This window comes from Artemia sp. Qi Xiang Cuo, chromosome 12 (assembly GCF_049724085.1).
Source record: "Artemia sp. Qi Xiang Cuo chromosome 12, ASM4972408v1, whole genome shotgun sequence".
Lineage (NCBI taxonomy): Eukaryota > Metazoa > Arthropoda > Branchiopoda > Anostraca > Artemiidae > Artemia > Artemia sp. Qi Xiang Cuo.
In genome coordinates, this window is record NC_142805.1 from 25,413,634 (window position 1) to 25,431,996 (window position 18,363).

The 18,363-nt window shown below is 36.2% G+C and overlaps 1 protein-coding gene across 4 annotated transcripts in view; it reads left to right on the forward strand.

Annotated features, from left to right (window-relative positions):
• The window catches only part of LOC148945921 (uncharacterized), a 79,816-nt gene that overhangs the window by 36,158 nt on the left and 25,295 nt on the right, over window positions 1–18,363 (forward strand). For all 4 annotated transcript variants that reach the window (XR_016142510.1, XR_016142508.1, XR_016142509.1 and 1 more), the window contains exons 2-3: window positions 274–440; window positions 11,757–11,981. Coding sequence is in view for 1 of the 4 variants with exons in the window: in XM_089097779.1 (XP_088953905.1) it covers window positions 361–440; window positions 11,757–11,981 (305 nt within the window). In the remaining 3 variants the exon portion in view is untranslated. The remainder of the gene's footprint in view (window positions 1–273; window positions 441–11,756; window positions 11,982–18,363) is intronic.

Sequence of the window (18,363 nt, forward strand, 5' to 3'; positions counted from 1 at the left end):
AAATATTATCTCCACATATCGCGTTAATTACGATATTTAGTTTTTTCGTAAAAAAAGCAGTATCGGAATGCTGTTCCGGTGCTTCAACGCACCTCTGTCTTGTATCAAAAAACTTGGCATTGGATTTATTGAGATTCTACATAGAATGTCTTTTAATCTTCTATCTATAACAAGGCTTTTGAAATAATCCCTTTTTGTTTGCGTTTCTTCGTATTTGCTTACTTTATCTGGTGATAAAATTATCGGTAAGGTCTCTTTTTCTTATCTGACCAGATTCGTGGGAAGTACTAAAAAAAAGGCTCACTTTTATACAGAACTTTGTGATGTCTAGTGATAAATGTATGTTGGATTGACTCAGTTATGAAGAAAAAATCACATAAAGTTGTGTTTAAAACAGAATCAGACGATGATTGTGATACGGAGAAGAACTTATTGGACGAGTGAGTTGTATAAAGTTTCCATAAATATTTTCTCTTGTTAGTATTTGCACATTTCTCTTATCGGTTCTTTCAGGATGTATCTTTTTCCAAAAAATGTTTTTTTAGCTTTTGTGTGGTCTAATCGTAGAATTCAAAGTTCTAGGGCTAAGATAAGCAAAAGCATCCCCATCACCCGATACGTGCAAATAAAGGTGGAAGTTCCCCTCACCCCCGGCTCGAAAAAAATGAAAAAGTTGTATCTGCGTTTGTGTTCTTCGGGGCTCACAAAACTTGTCTCCCGTGAGACTTTGTTTTGAGGATTATAACCGCCGGTATTGGTGCATTAGAAGGTCACTTCTAAAGTCAAGTTTGGTAAATGCTAATGAAATAAAAGGTAGTTTCCCATTATATGGGCCTCTAGGGTTAACCGCTATAGAGTAGACAATGATAAAACCCGTTTTTGACGTGTTAACCGCTTTAGAGTAGGCAATGATAGCGGGGTTTTCATTGCGTATACGATGTTAAATGGTGGTTTTTGGGGTTTAGGGGGGAGAAAGGTACCTAGGTGAGGTTACGTATTTAATGTACGCTAAGCTTTACCCCCCCCCCCCTAATGTGCTTAAAGCATAGCATATATTAAATACATAACCTAACCTAGGTACCCCCCCCCCCCTAAACCCCAAAAAACAACAGTTTAAATATTGTAAACGCAATTAAGACTACTCTGCATTCTATTTCTTAATAGCGGTCTCTTTGAAAATAACCGGTCTCTGGCGGGTTTCGTCATTGCATGACTGGTTTCCTTGCATAGTATATAAAAGTGGCCATCTAATGCACTAGTACCTAACCGCCTTAAGCATAAGTATAAGGTCATTGGCCGTTTCTGACTTTATGGAGCACTGTCGTCTCTGGATAATTGCTGTATGTTGAATGGTATAACTTCTCTTAACACTGTTGTCAGTGTTTTTGTTATTTAGGCACTTTTCGAGGTGGTTGCGCATTGGACTCTTCTTTTCAGTGGAATTCTCAACGCGATTTGTTTTTTTGTTAAATTTGCGGTGCATTTTTGTTGGGAAAACGGATTTCCGGCGTATTCTGGCTTTTACGCCTGTACCATGTTATACCAGTCAACCGGTAACATTTTTAAATTCTGACATCGTACTTGCAATTTGAAGAGTTTAGCAAAATCAAGGCAAAATTATTTTCGCCATTATTTCCTACAACTATAAAAGCAAACAAAGTAGTAGACTAAATTCTTGAAAACGTGGTCGCAAATTCTGATGGGATAATCTCACCTCAAAAGTTTTGCAGAATCTGGTCTCTTTCTTTTTTTTCTATCCTGTACATAACAATACACATTTTACACAATTATTCCAGTATATTTTAATTTAGGTGTCGCGTTACGTGTTTTATTTGAAGCTCGTCGTTTACTAAGTTACTTTTCACCAGTCAACATCTGTTTGGACTGATTAGAACTTACTACTGTAGCAAGTTCCTCTTTAACCAACTTCATTCTTTAAAAAACATTAAAGTCCTTTTGGATTTTGGACTTCAGTTGACTGTAGTTGAACTACATAATCCGTATTAAAATTTGAAAAAGTTGCCAAGGCTTGATGTAGAGTTTTCTAACATTTTGCCATACTTAAAAAGCAAACTTTTGCCGTTCGAACCTTGTCAGGACTACAGTTAACTTGACTATGGTCAAATATACTACTGTAAGTCGGAGTCCGAACCTACTCATAGTAAATGAAAAATGATTTGGAATGAATTGGCAGGAATGAATTTCTTAATAAAATATCAAAACGTGTTTTTTTTTTGTTACTATTGGCTGTGGTTCGTTCTCTGCTAGTTGCAGCTACAGCTGCAGCTATGGCAGGTCTCTAGTAGCTACCTACTAATGGTTGATCCTAGTGGCATACCATCAGGGGGTCCTGTTGGGGGAGCAAGAGGGGCAATTGTCCCCAAGATTTGGAATCATTTAAAAAAAAAACTTGTTCGTATTGTCTTACAAGTTTTTGTTTTGGCGCCACTGCATACCTACAAGTAATTAATAAAACTGGGAATCTTACTAATGAAAATAGACCAGCTGTGAGTGAAGACCTGTTAGTTGAAAGAAGGATAAGGATAAGATATAGGTTCCTGGGAGTTACCCTGTAAAGAATAGCAAAATGTCGATCAATTAAACGTAAGCTGTAAATGTGACTTAAGAGCGTGAGTGATATGCAGGAGTGAGTATGTTAATAAGAGACCTGGGTACTTGTGTCTTATAGCCACCCCACTCAAGTTCTGTCGAAAAGGGAAGTTTGGTTACTACTAATAAAATAAAACGAAATAGGATGAAAATATAATACTTTGTCAACAAAATTATGAAAACTACTACAAAGAATTATGGAAGGGGGCGCCCAGACCGCATTATAATAAATACGTAACCTAAACTAACCTAGCCTAAGCTAACCAAAATACCAACTAAATATTTTATTAAAATATAGCTACAATGTAGTTTCCCACCTTAGCCGAAGCTAATATTGTCTGGTATAAAGACCCTGAAAACCGGTTATTTTTCATGTTCGCGATACAAAATCTTGGCTATAAGACAAAAGTACCTAGACCTGTTCCGACCCAGAACAACAGATTATGATATCCTGGGAAGTATTCAGTGAAGATTAGGGAGAAACGACGTTATTAAGAAGAAGCAAGGCCGTACCCAGAGGGGGGTTAGGGGTTTGACCCCCTCTCGAAATTTTTTTTGACTCGTAAAAACGTAACAAAAATGGATATAAAAAAATTTTGTATGTTTTTTTTAAGAACCCCCCCCCCCCTGAAAAAAATCTTTGAGTAAAACCCCCTTCGAAAAAAAATCCTGGGTACGGCCTTGAGAAGAAGGATAATGGGATTTTCTTTTTATAATTGGCCTAGCTATAGAGAAATAACACTTGGCATATATCCAGAATTTTGGCTGGTGGGTTAAAATAATTTTGCAAGGGAGTAATGTAATGTTGAAATACTTAGGTAGTTTCCAGAGTTTGAATAGTATTTCATAGTTTGGCTTGTCTTTTAACTTTAAAAAATGACAAAACAGCATAGTATTATATGCGTAACTCTCTTTGATATTGAAACTGGTTTGAAATCTGAGCTTTCTTAGTTGGTTAAAATTTCTTTCAAAGTCCTTTTTGTTTAATTCCCAGCGTGTTTTGTTTTCAAAAACTTTGGGCTAAAGATTTCCGCTACCGCTGCTAAATAAAACGGCAGATCGTGTGGGAAAAAGGGATGAAAAACGGTTCAAATAATCTAGTGAAATCGTAAAGGAAGCTTTAGAGTAAATTAAAGGAGACTATAAAAGGACATTTAATGAGGCTATGCTTGTGAGCGAGTTAAGAATTAGATGTTTTATCGGTACTGGTGCCCTATATGGTACACATGAAATAAGTCAAGTTTGGTAAATGAAAATAAAATAAAATAGGATGAATATATAATAGTTTAGAAACAAATTTGGGCCATATATTTGCACATTAGTGGGGGGGGGGGGGGGTTAAAGCATAGAATATATTAAATAAGTAACCTAACCTGACCAAGGTACCTTTCTCCCTCCTAAACCCCAAAAAACAATCGTTTAAATATTGAGAAACCACGCTTTGCCATCAATTTATCTAGCAAATCACCCTTTTCTGCTAATGAAATAGCAGTTTGACGGGTTTCGTGACTGGTTTCTTTGATACAGTCTATAGTGGTGTGTACCATATAGTGCACCAGTACCGTTTTATCACATTTGTTAAAAGAGGGCGAAACGGTAATATTACTGTTCAAAATCTAGTATTTTTTTTTTTAAGGGAAATTGTTTCATTGTTTCATTAGTAGCTGCAACCTAGTAAAGAATGGGCCACGGCCCATTGTAAGCGGAATTTTAAAAGTGTATTTTATGAGATATTGTCTAGTAAGAAACATTTTCTTTCACCGCTGATGCACAAATATTAACCATCATTCAGGGTTGACTAAATAATGATTTGTCATTGTTGTAAGAAATTTTTAAGAATTAGAAAAAAAGAGCCTGAAACCCCTCGAAGGTGACGCAAAATCGAACCGAACAAATATTGTTGCATCGTAGTTTAGGCAAAATTTGTCTGCAAAACTGGCGCTTTACTGAAAACTGAGCTTGTTTGAATTTTTAAGAGAATTTAAATTGAGTGCTGAAAATTAACCGATTCCATGGCCGGTGAAAAGCTATGGAGAATCGCATGAACAAGTCTAATTTTTTTTTCCAGCTAGTCATGGCTTTTTTACTCCTAAGAGAATATCCTGTTAAGTTGCGTCGGTTTTGTTTTCAGTAAAGTGCTGGCTCTCAGAATTCTACAAATATAGGATATATCGTGAAACAGTTTATTTGAGCTAGTTTTTTAGATATACGGTGCATAAACCACGAAACAGTAATTTTATTTTTAAGCTTCAGCTTCGCTCTTTACTTTCATAAAAGAAGCTGTTTGGTTTTCAAATCAATCTGGAAGACATTAGAACTTGGAACTTTGAATAAAATACACTTACAAATCGATTAAGGAACTTAATTTCTGAGGTGTCTCCCCTCTTCAGTAATTTTCAGTCTATAGTCTTCTCAAAAGCGAAAACGGTACTCTTCTATTCAACGGACTCTTTTTATGTACGGCAATGCATACAAGTCACGAAATAGACAGACGCGTGATGAAAACAGGTTTACAATGCCTTCTGGGATATAAACAAAGGCGAGCTGTATTTAAATTGCTGTTTTTTGGGGTTTAGGGGGGAAGGTACCTAGGTTAGGTTAGGATACGTATTTAATATATGCTTTGCTTTGCCCCCCCCCCCCCTTAATGTGCAAATATATAGCCCAAATTTGTTTCTAAACTAGTATATATTCATCCTATTTTATTTCATTAGGATAAAACCAAACTAGCGCTATATAAAAGAGTCCGTTTAATAGAAGAGCACCGCGAAAACTGTTGAAAGTAGGCTATGCCTTTTAAGGGGCGACCATACTTGAAGCGACCTTCATATCTCTCCCATAGTAAGCGTTTTGAGTTTGTCTGACATTAATAGTTGAGGAAGTTAGGCGGTCTCAGTCTTTTCTAATAGAATAGAATCAGGTGAACATTTTGATTTAGCAAAATGCTAAAGCCGACACCTATTTTTCCTGAAATCCCAAAAAAACTCAAAAACCTATTTTGGGTTTGCCTGCAAGATCGCTGCAGTCAATATTGTCGTAATTGGTACTTAAAAATGCAGCGAAAAATATTCTATTGAAGCAGTTGCAGTATATTTTTTTTATAAAAAACACTTGCTGACTGCAGTCCCTTCGAATACTTTACATACCAACGTTTCAAATTGCTTATCACCCGACAAAGAGCCTAAAATACTTGGAATCAAACGGATGTGGGTGCATAAATTATGCTGAGGGGGTTAACGCTTCCTTTTGTTCAAAAGCGGTCAGTTGTTCAAAAGCGGCTTCCTTTTGTTCAAAAGCGTAAGGAACCCCTGGAAGTCGCCCTCTTCGAGTTTGTTTACTCAGGTCTTTGTGAAATCTGATACCTTTGTGTTTGAGCCTTTTTGCCGACCAGGAAAAGGGCTCGAATCGGCCAAAACGGCTTTGGACTGGCGTCCCCCCTTAAGGATTTTGTATCGGTCATCTAGGTTCCGACTCTCATCTGAGGCAGGGTTGCCAACTTTTTGGTCAATGAATATGTCCCTTGAACATCCAAAAATGTGTACTTTTTGGACAAAATATGGCTATATTTTGTGTATAATATGTCCATCTTGAAATCTCAGAAACTAGTTTTTTTATGACTCTTTCAAAGTGGTCAGTTAACATAGAATGTAGTAAAAACAAAAAAGATCCATTTAGTTTATCCATACGGAATTAACTTCTGTAAAAGCACAAAAGTAATAAAACATATGAACAGTAAAAAACTTATTGTTGGGGCTTAAGGCTAACCTCCCTATGGTACTTCCGCTCGACAGGTCTCGTCGGCATGAGGTTCAGCATTTTGACTTCTTTTGTTAGCCTTTTGTCAATCAGAGTAATTCTTGCGCATGCTATAAGGTACAATCCAGGACTCAAGCGACGCTGTGGAGCGCTAGGTAAGCTGGGTTGGGGTTGCCCTTCAATCAGTGGGGTGACATCCCCAAAGGCATAATTAAAGGACCTTTGAACAATGCTGAACAAAATCGATGACAACGAATGCTGACCGGATGCTGGTTTCCGGAAATGATAGGCGTGGGGGGAGGGTGCTCTCAAATCACTTTTAGCTCTTATAAAGGATGCTAAAATTCAGTCGAATGAGCCCCATCTGAAGTTTATACGACTACCCATTCCATAAAACCTTATATGCCCCTGGGGTATAACTTACAACCCTTGTCCCAGGGCTCTTACGGGTTATGTAAACGCTGAGAGCATTGTTATATGTCCTTTGGACCATTTTTAACAAAATTTCTATCTCAAAATTTGTGTTGGATGCAGAAAAGAATGCTGGTGTGGATGGAGTGGCTCCACCCTTCTCCACCAAGGTTGGAGGGGAGGCTTACTACAAGGGTGGCTCGGCCCTCGTGTTTCAAGAATTGTTCTTAAAAGAAATTGGACAAAAAGTTGAATATTAGCGGAGAGTGGGGGGGTATTGAGGAGGGAATAGCCCCGTCATATACGGAATAATTTCTGTACGTTTTAAGTTTTAATGTCACTCCTTCCTTTCGGTAGAAAAAACTAGTTTTTGTATTTATTTCTGATCATTTTTCAGATAATCCCAGGAAATCCACTCCCTCTGTGAAAAATTTCCCCGCGAAAAATTCCTCCCATGTAAAATTCTTCCGCCGGGAAATTACTCCCAGACAATTCCATTTATGCTGCGAATCCTTCCCAGAAAATTTTTGCTTACGATTCTGCCTGAAAAATACTCCTTACCATACTTTTATTTGAAGAAAGACTTGTATTCATTTAGTTTCTGATCCCTTTTCAGGTCATTGGAGAATGTTTCTGTTTTGAAAATACCCCCCCCTGGTAATTTTATCCACCAGAAAATTTCCATGGAGAATTTCTCCTGGTGATAATTCCCCCATGGAAATTTCTCTCGTGGAAAATCCCCCCCCCCCCAAAAAAAAAAATCCATAGGGAATTCCAACTGTGCTGAAAACTACCCCTGAGATTTCCCTCACAGTGTCTCTAAATTTGCAATGGGATCAACAACAAGAAAAAAGACAAATAACAAACATTCTGTATACAAATTTTGGTAAATTCCCCCCATATAAAATTTCCCCTGAAAAGTTCACCCACAGAAACTTCCATCCCAGTGGGAAATTCTCTCCATAGAAAATCAACCTCCAGAAGATTTACTTCCCCCGTTGTGAAACGTCAGTACACTTACCTATAATAAACATTGTATTTAAAGAGTGAACAAAATGCATAACCTGTCGCACTTTCTCTTGATGCCTCTGAGGGTTATGTTTTTTCCAAAAAGGATGTGTCTAATGCGCCTTTTAATAATACTGAACAAAATGGATATCTCAAAAATTTTGATCAGACGACTTTCAGGGACAAAGGGCGTGGGACGGGGGCTAGTTGTCCTCCAATTTTTTGGTCACTTAAAAAGGACACTAGATTTCTTAATTTTTGTTTGAACGAGCCCTCTTGCGAAATTCTAGTACCATTGGTTCGATATGATCACCCGTGGAAAAAGCAACAACAACAAATAAACACGAATCCGTGATGCTTCTTCTGACAAACACTATAAAATTTCATTTTTATAGATAGGAGCTTGGAACCTCTACAGTGAGGTTCGCTGATACGCTGAATCTGATGGCGTGATTTCCATTAAAATTCTTTGACTTTTATGGGGTGTTTTTTACCTTTTTCAAAAATTTGGCAAATTTTCTCAGGCCCACTAATGGGTAACACTATACTTGAAAAATATTATATATATGGAATCAGCACAATAAGCTAACTTTTTTGGTACATCTATTGATATCAAAATTGATTCCAGATCATCAATAATCTTATTTTGTTCTTTTGCTAACTTTTCATTTTCAGTTAGTAATACTTCATAAATAGATAGATGTTTTTGCCTGACTATTGGAAGCCGGAAGTGATTGTCAACTAAAACGGTGCCTGCTTGCCTGTTATCTTGACTCTAGCGTAAAAGCAAGGAGAAATAAAATCGTTTATAGATGAAAGAAAACAAAATTGTAAAGAATTTCAAGAGTATTTGCAAATAGTTGTCTGCAGGTAAGAGCAAGCAAATCCGAAAAATAATAACGTTCGTAAAAAAAATAACGTCTGTAAAAAATTAGTAGAAAATAAGTAGTTAAGTGAATTTAGTGCTAGACAAAGTGGTTTTAATACCGATTTGGTGAAAAATGACATTTTTTTTCTCAAAAATATGTATCCAGCGGGAAATGTTCTATTTTTTGTCATAAAGTTGCAAAATATGTCCTTTTTATGTCCCAAATTTCTAAAATATGTCCCTTTTTTGCCCTATTGTGTCATTGTGTCCCGGCACACAGGAATATGTCCTTTGGACATAAAATATCTCTAGTTGGCAATCCTGATCTGAGGAGGAAACTAGGCACGGAAAAGCAAGTAAGAGTTGTTTGTTTGTCGGTAAAGTATTTTAGAAAATAAAAACGTGGCTAAAAGAACGTTTTAAATAGTTGTGCGTTTGAAATGTTGGTACTCCTGTATTAAACGTACTCTTTTATGTACTGCAATGGTCACTAGTCACAAAAAATCATTTTTGACGGGTTAATTCAAGACAACGCTATAGAGTAATGCAATGTATAGCGTGGTTTTCATTGCGTATACGATATTTAAACTGTTGGTTTTTGGGGTTTAGGGGGGAGGTACCTAGGTTATGTTAGGTTACGTAATAATATATGCTATGCTTTACCCCCCTCCCCCACCCATCCTAATGTGCAATTATATAGCCCAAATTTGTTTCTAAACTATTATATATTCATCCTATTTTATTTTATTTAATTAGCATTAACCAAAGTAGCAGTATATGAAAGAGTAGCCTACGTTTAATACAGCAGAATTGAAATGTTTTATTTTACAAGCATAATGTTCCGAGATGTATTCTCAACGGTCGTGTGATCTGTCTTAATAAAATACAAGAGCTCGTGCGTGAAAACAGTACCAGACGTTTTGAAAAATGAAACTGAAGTAATTGTCGTTGGAAATGGTGAGAAAATCGAGAACTGTTTGTTGATCTTATCCCCAAACCACTCAGTTGTTTTCGTACTTTCTTTGATAGAGTACATCTCAAAAGATTTATTTTTAGCTCATTTTTTTATTCTCAGCATTGATATCTAGCAAGAAACGCCTTCGGACCGTAGATCTTTTCTATGTACTAGCAGAGTTGCCAATGGGACACATTTTATATCAAAAGGAGAAATACATATTTGCCAGGAAACGATGACATAAAAGGAAAAAGGACACATGTTGTAAATTTATGACATAAACGAAACATTTCCCGACTGGATATATATTCTGAAAAAAAAATGTCACTTCACCAAAGCAGTGCCTTTTCTGTTTTTTTTTGGTGGGGGGGGTGTCCAGGTTTTGCCAAAGATGTAAGTAAAGCATTGTCCAGAAAAGTAAGGGGTTTATATGAGTTTTGGCTTAACCACTAAGTCATTTGTATGATTTTTTTAATGGATTTTTTTTCGTTTTCATTATATTTGATGTTAGCTGGCTGCTTTGGTTGAGGTTCACAAATCATCTTTTGGTCAATAATACAACTGGTAAAAAAAAAAAAAATCTCTAATTTTTGAGATTTGAAGACGGACATATTTTAGCTAAAAATGGCTCATTTTTGGATGCCAAGGCGACACATTCATGGACTCAAAAGTTGACAACCCTGTTTATCATTGTTATGGATGAACAAGCCCAGGGAGCTCACCAAAGGACATGCTATCTGTAATCTATTATGAATAAATATTTTCAGGGTTAGGGCACCTACTGAATAACCAAATCTCCACGTACGAGCTTTGTAGGTTAGGTCCTTCTTTTCTTCTTTTTTTTTTGATTTTAGACTAGAAAACAGAAAAAAAATGTTCGGTCAAATGTAGAGCTAGGGTTATTTATAGAATATGGTGCCTTTTATTATCAGATCATTGGACATACCAATATTCGGTATCTGAGATGGCGCATTGGTTCTGCGAATCGCTGCGAATTCGCTAAAGGGTTTCTGATGTGTCTCGAACGATGTTAGTCTTTCTTGTATCAATTATTAATGTAGACAGCTTTTTGCTCAAGCATATACAGTGGGGACACTTAAGATACGAACAAATTTGTTCTTCAGACTGTTATGGTTGTGTTGACTTTCAACACGGTGACATTGCAGGAGCAGAAAATTTCACCCCAAACATCTTTAAGATTGTATCCACAGAAGACTGTCAGAATAATAAATCTGCATGACTTGAGGGTCCTAATAAGGGCTTTAAGTCCCGGGGCATCTTGCTCAGTTCAGCCTAGATAGATAGATATATAATTTATTCAGCCGCTAGGCCATACGCAAACATTACAATGATTATATAAGACAACAGCCAGCATACACTTTAATAAATGGTATAACTACTAACAACAAACAAAAACCTTAAACCATTATTTACATCTTTTTAAACCCTCTTTTATAAATCCAGTCACTGCTATAATCGTCTCCCGTGTTGAAGATTTCAGGATCCCAGGAAAAAACACTTCCCCATCACCTAAATACGCTGTAATACTGACTGTAATACAAAAGGACAAGACTTTGACTTGAACGAAACCAAAGACTAAAAGAGAACAGTCAGATGGAACCAGGGTTGCCACCTGGTGAAAAATCACTAGGTTTTAGTTATTTTTTTTTCGAAAGTTCAGCCTAGATAGATATGCTGTAATACTTCTGAATGAGGACCATTTAGGAAATTGTCTCTAAGCCTCACACTCATACAAATTCTTATGACGTGGCTGAGCATGTCTAGCTTTCTTTTAAATGCTTATATGAAGAATGGGTGCAGAGTTGAAAGAGTTAAGATAAAGCCTATATAAACATCCTGGGGGGGATTATGTTCATTATTCAACAATAATTGCGGGGAAGAGATTTTTCACTGTTCCCAGGAGGAATATATGTGGTGTTTTGAATTTTCTTTAGATTCTTGTTTTGCATAGCTCCTTAACAAGTTATCTTCTAGGTCCTTAACAAGTTATCTTCTAGGATCTTTATTATTATTGAGGTTTGTGCTATGTTTTTTCTCGAATAAAATTGAATTGAAAATTGAATAGTCTTCAATAACAGAAATAGCGGCTATTTGAACAAGAAACTCATTTTTCGCATTATTTTGCAGAGCTGACGCTAATACTTCTCAGCGACCAGCATCTCGAGTCCGAGTAACATTTTACGAATCTGAAAGACCTTTAACGGTTAGTTCTCCCGAGCCCTCTGAGGGTACAGAACCTCCAGACCTGGAGACCGTTGGAAGAAGTCCGTCTCCTCACCTCTTCAAAACGGCCATGGGAACCGTAAGCACACCTGAGCATGGCAACGCAGCAGCTCTAGAGAACCAAACTTTGTAAGAATTTCTTTCTTCTTCTTTATATATTTTTTTAATATAATTTAATAGTTAATCTGAACATGAATATGCATATAGAAATATATATGAATAAATATGAACATATATATAGAAATTTGAACATAAATATGCTGCAGTCGGTAAATTTCCTGCAGTGATAAATTAAACATTGATAAGATAGTATTTATCCCCCCTGCTAAATATTTTACCTCTAATAATGATTGATGGCTCTTATTTTGGACCCTCCCGCAAATCCTTATGTACTGAGAGTCTATATGCCTCACGGGTTTTATTTAGTCATGACTGGATATCCACCAGGATATGCTCCCGTGCGCTTCAATCCCAGATTTCAAAGTAATACTCAACTGTCCTATCTGTATCTACCTTGTTAATGTTGTGATCCTAGAGAACCAGAATAGAAAGTACGGGTAACTTATAAGAATGAGAACTGGCACTAATGTCGACAAAAAAAAACTATCAGTTCCATCTAGTATATGGCGGCACCTGACATTTTTTTCAGTATAACAATAAGAACAATTAATTTGGTTATTTTTAAATAGTTAAATTAAGATAGTAATAAGTGTCTGATTTTAGTTCCTGACTGAAAAAAGATTACAAAGCTTGAAAAAATATCGATTTTCGCCAAAACGTTAGATGGAATTAATAGTTTTTTTTTATTGTCGGCGCTAGCGCCAGTCCACTCTTATAAGTTACCCATATTTTTTGAACTGAAGTTTGTAATACCTATTGTTTTCTTCTTCGTATATATATATATATATATATATATATATATATATATATATATATATATATATATATATATATATATATATATATATATATATATATATATATATATATATATATATATATATATATATATATATATATATATATATATATCCGTTTATATCTTAAACGGACGACATATAAAATTCTAGAAGATCTCCTACGTATTAGTAAAACAGTGGAAGGGGGGGGGGGTAGGTTCATTATAAAAAACCAAAAACTAAGTTTCTTTTTTTCTTTCTATTACAGATTTTTTTTTTTTTATTGCCAATAGCATTTTTCTTCTCTTAAAAAGAGTAAATTTCATTACTAGTTAGTATGCCCCACCCCCCTCGATGAATGTTGTGGATACATTGTGATGGTTATTTTCTATTGATTTGTCCATCAACGGAAACTTTACGGTTCACTTATCATGACATCAGCAATATGTTCTTTTTCTTCTCTGAATCTTATTAAATAAATTGGATCCTTTCCAGATTCTTAATTTCATCCTTGACTTAGTTCCTTCAACAGAATCACTTTTATTGTCGAGAATAACTTGGCTAAGATACTCATGAGATTATCCTTTTTCTTGGGATTTTATTGTGCTCCTATTTACAGTTATGTTTTAAGAAATATTTTCAAGATCACAGTCCTAAGAGCCCTTGATGGTTTTTATTATATAAAACTAAACATAGAAAAGGGTGTGTTGATGGAGAAACTATCCAACTCTGGCCTGCTTTAGCCCTCACATGCATATAACGCATAAAGGCCCTGATTGACATTTATACATCTTAAGACAAAAGCGGTTTGCTAAATTGTTCTCAAAAAGAACGCCAGGAGGCCAATGTAGATGGGGAGGCACGAGTTGTGATAAAGCATGCTTTGCCCTTATTATCCCTTTAATAGCTTAACAAACGGTTTTTGGCCATTATTTGAGAAGTTTGAAAATTTGAGATATGATCTTTAGGCATGAAAGTGATGATATGTACTTATGCACAACTTAAGCAAAGGGATTCCACTACGCATCTCCCGTAGAGACTACTACTACTACTAACAACTCACCGCAGCACCAAGCCGCCTGAGGCCAACACAGCTACGCAAGCTCCTCCTCCACCCCAATCTATTCAAAGCCTCTTATTTTACACCCGCCCACTAAGTTATAATGTGCTTTAAATCCTTCATTATGACGTCCTCGTACCCCAGACGAGGACGACCTGCTTTCCGTTTAACCCTTGACGGTTAGGCGAAAAGAAAATCTGTCATCCGCACAACGTGCCCTAGCCACCTCAACCTTTCTTTCGTTATAGCCCTAGAGAGCGGTATTGAACCACATTTTTCGTATAGCCTATTGTTTGAAATACGGTCACCCAGCCTGGTACCCAGAACAATCCCTAAGCAATTTCTCTGGAAAACGTCTAGCAAATCTTCATCGGCTATTCGGAGCGTCCATGCTTCAGAGCCATATTTGACCACTGTCATCACTGTAGCTTCCAATATTCTTGGTTTGCAGACTTATCTTCATAATCTTACAAACCCTTTTTAACGATAAAAAAACACCCTAAGTGTTGTCTATTCTACTTTTATCTTCTTTCTTTACAAATAACACTAACAAGGTAAGTGAATCTCCCCAGTTGATCAATCTTTCCACTACCAAGTGTAACCTTTTCATCTTCACTTATTCCTAGCCTTAGTGGCTTAGTCTTCTTAACATTAATTTTCAAACCATTCAGCCAGGGGGGGCTCCCGCCCCCCCTGGCTGAATGATGCTGCCTTATTTTTATATTTTTGTTCTGAGCTTTCTCTTATATAGCATTAAAAGTGCCACTTAAACGAGGTTTGCCCCCCCCCCCTGGAATTCAGCATATGGGCGCCCATGGATGAATGTGAAGCAGAATTTAACACTCAATGTGGAGGGCCGATACTCCCTTTTTTTGGAAAGCATTTTGTCCTAAGTATGCCATTTGCATGCGGAGGAGGGTAGAGATCTCCTCTTATTACAGAAATACTTTATCATGGAATTATTACAAAATACTACAGAAATAAATACATTAAAGAAATCTCTCTCTCTCTCTTTCTCTCTCTCTCTCTCTCTCTCTCACTCTCTCTCTCTCTCTCTCTCTCTCTTTCTCTCTCTCTCTCTTTCTCACATCTTTGATATGAAATTTCTGTTTGGCACACCAGACCAAGAAATGTTCGGCTCTTTTAAGGGGTAGTTAGTTGTCATTTTTGAAGCATTGTAAGGCAAAAATGTAACTTCGACAAGGAAAGTGGGAGCTGAGGAATGGCAACGCCCTCGTATTTTGAATAACCTTAAGTATCATATTCAAGCTGACAGAAGTTGAAGTACAACTAAGCAAGTTATATGTTAAAACTTAAAACTACTCTCTATTCTTAAGTCTTAACATATTATAGATATTGACAATGTTCTCACTAAAGCATAACTTGAACTTTGGTGTATACAGGCCCTCATATATTGAACAATGAATGTTAATTTGAGTTTTGCACCATTAACTCGCAAAACCTCTAAAACTTCATTCATTTTGCTCACACTTTCATCTAGCGAGAAAATTCGAAAATATATACATCGGCCGAAAACAACTTGTCCTAAATACGTCATTTCTAAAGTACTAAATGTACACTATTTTGATCTGTTAGCAACGAGCAACATTGTTAAGTTCTTGACACACAAAAAAAAGCCAAATTTGACATGAAGAATTTAGGAAAAAACGCAAGGAGAAAAAAGTATCCAAATATATGGATTTTAAAATCAAGTTTGGATCTAAAAATGAAAATACTTTCATGGGGAATAACATAATTAATATAGAAATAGTAACATCTAAATATATGTGTATCTGTAGTTACCGACGCAACGCTCAGTCTTATTAAGCTGACTTTTAGCTGGCTTTAACCTCCTAGCCCCCTCCTCCCAAATTTGGCATCATATTTTCTAATCTTATTTTTGAAATGCCTCATAAAATGTACATCACAGATTGAATTGATGAGCCTATTTGGGCGTGATAATCATGAATGAGGGGCTGTCAGCCACAACAAATGGCTCTTTCAGCCCTTTCAATGTTTTCATAGCCCTGACAGGTTTGATCAAAGTCTGAATCTGAGATTGGAGCAAAATTCATGTAGAAAGCCGTTTAGAGAGATGCCATCAATCTCTTAATCTTTCATTTTCATGCGACATTTTGTTCTAATTAATCTTGCTTGCAACGAGTTGAGGAATTTGTTTGGAATTCCTTTTCTGAAAGGCTTGTAGAATTGTGTCTCGGATATGAAGGCATATAGTCTGGAAGATTGTTTGCGACATTTCAACCGTCCAATATCGAAACATATTTAGTGCAAAAAAGAGCATTTATTGTTTGAAGTTTTTGTGGATGGAAGGTGGATGAACAGTATGTATTGAAATATGAACAGTATGTATTGAAATTCGAATTCTTAGAAATCACAAACAATACAGGCAGGGCATCCTTGCCATCCTTATTCATTCATAGCTTTTTTTTCTATAATGTCTTTTCTGCAAAGGCTTCTTAAAATATATTAAATTTCTAGAAATCACAAAGGATACAGGCAGGGTTATTATGCTTGCCATCCTCATTCATTCATGGCTTATTCTTTTTTTTCTTTTTTTTTCTTGTAGTCTTTTTTCTGCAAAGGCTTCTTGTAATTTTAAGCAATCCGGACTTTTTTTTTTAGCCTAATGGGACTTCGTTATTGAATTTCTAGTCTTCATATTAATCTTTAGTTCAGATGGGCACCCGCTTTTAGAAATCATGTACACCAGGTGTCGCATGCCAAGCGTGGCAGAAACTGTGGAACTGTGTGGCACACGTGGTGTTAAGAGATATGCACCAGATGGCGGAAGGTGGGAACCCCCTTGCTTTAGACTCAAAATCAGTAGCTTATTCTGCTAATAATCTTTGGTATGTGTTTCAATAGATATCTGCTATAGCACAATTCTTCATCTTTTTGTATTGGGTTTAAATGAACTTATCCTTTTCTTATCCTTCTTGCTTGTTATCGTCACTTTTAATTGCAAATAGAAATTTGTGAAAATGTATGTTGAAGTTGCATTTGAAATATCTCGAAAAGGAATAGACCTACTACGAATTTTTCATCACAAGTTTTCTAAAGCTGAAATTCGAGGGTTCCGTAAAAAAAAACTTCGTTTTTAATTTTCAATATTTAATTTTTAATTACTTAATCTTTTGCTCTTTAAATCCACGAAAAAAAAAACTGACTTTAAAAAAAGACACAACTTTGTTTTTGCTTCCTGATAAAATTACGAAAATGCTGAACTCGATTTTTGGTTTAGGGTACTATGATCTGGAACTTGGTGACCTTACCTGAATCAAATAAAAAAAAACAAGTTTTTTTTAAAACTGAAAGTAAGGAGCGACATTAAAACTCAAAACGACCAGAAATTATTCCATAGCCTATATGAAAGGGGCGGTCCCCTCCTTAACGCCTCGCTCTTTACGCTAAAGTTTTGTATGTTTTAAAAAGTAGAGATGAGACAAAGACCTTAAACTTTAGCATAAAGAACGAGTTTTTGAGGAGGGGACAGGCTCTCTCATATACGGAATGATTTCTGTTCGTTCTATGTTTTAATGTTGCTCCTTACTTTCAGTTTAAAAAAACTTGTGTTTTTATTTAATTTCTGAACGTTTTTCAATTAATGCAGGTTTGGATTTTGTCTCACCGTACATGAAAAATTAAAACGAAATTTGCATATTAATTTTGGCAGGATTATTCCGTATATGAAGTGTTGCCTCCTCCCCAATACCTTGCTGTTTACGCTAAAGCTGATCGTTTTATTTAATTTCTGATCGTTTTTTTTTTTTTCAAATAATGCCGGTAAATCTGGCTCACCTTCTATGAAATATACCCCCACCCCTCACGGAAAACTCCTTCGCGGAAATTTTATCCAGCGTAAAGTGCATAGAAATTCTCCCTATAGAAATTCACCCCAAGTGCAACCCCCCCGCCCTGCTGGAAAATGTCTATATACCTACCCCTAACAGATACTAGGCTATACATAAACAATGGGTAAATTTCATAACTTACAGGCTTTTTTATTACACATAAAGGCATAGCTATTTGATCTTTCAACTATACTGAACAAAATTTCGATCAGATAACTTTGGGGGGGGGGGATGGGCGAGGGAGGGGACCCAGTTGCCTCCAATATTTAAACTTTTAATTTCCGTTCGAATGCACCCTTTCCCCGATCTTCTAGGACTATTATTTCAGTACAATCACCCCTGAAAAAAAAAACAACAAACAAATGAACACGCATCCGTGATCTTTCTTCTGGCAAAAATATCAAAATTCCACTTTTTGTGTATAGGAGCTTGAAATTTCTAAGTAGGGTTCTCTGGTACGCTGAATATGATGGCGTGATTTTTAATTAAGATTCCTTGAATTTTATTTTAGGGGGTGTTTCCCCCCTCTTTTAAAAATCAGGCAAATTTTCTCAGGCTCGTAATTTTTGATGTGTAACACTAAACTTGATGAATCTTATATTTGGAATCAGCATAATAAGCTGATTCTTTTGATGTAGGCTATCTGCCGATATTAAAATTCCGTTTTTTAGAGTTTTGGC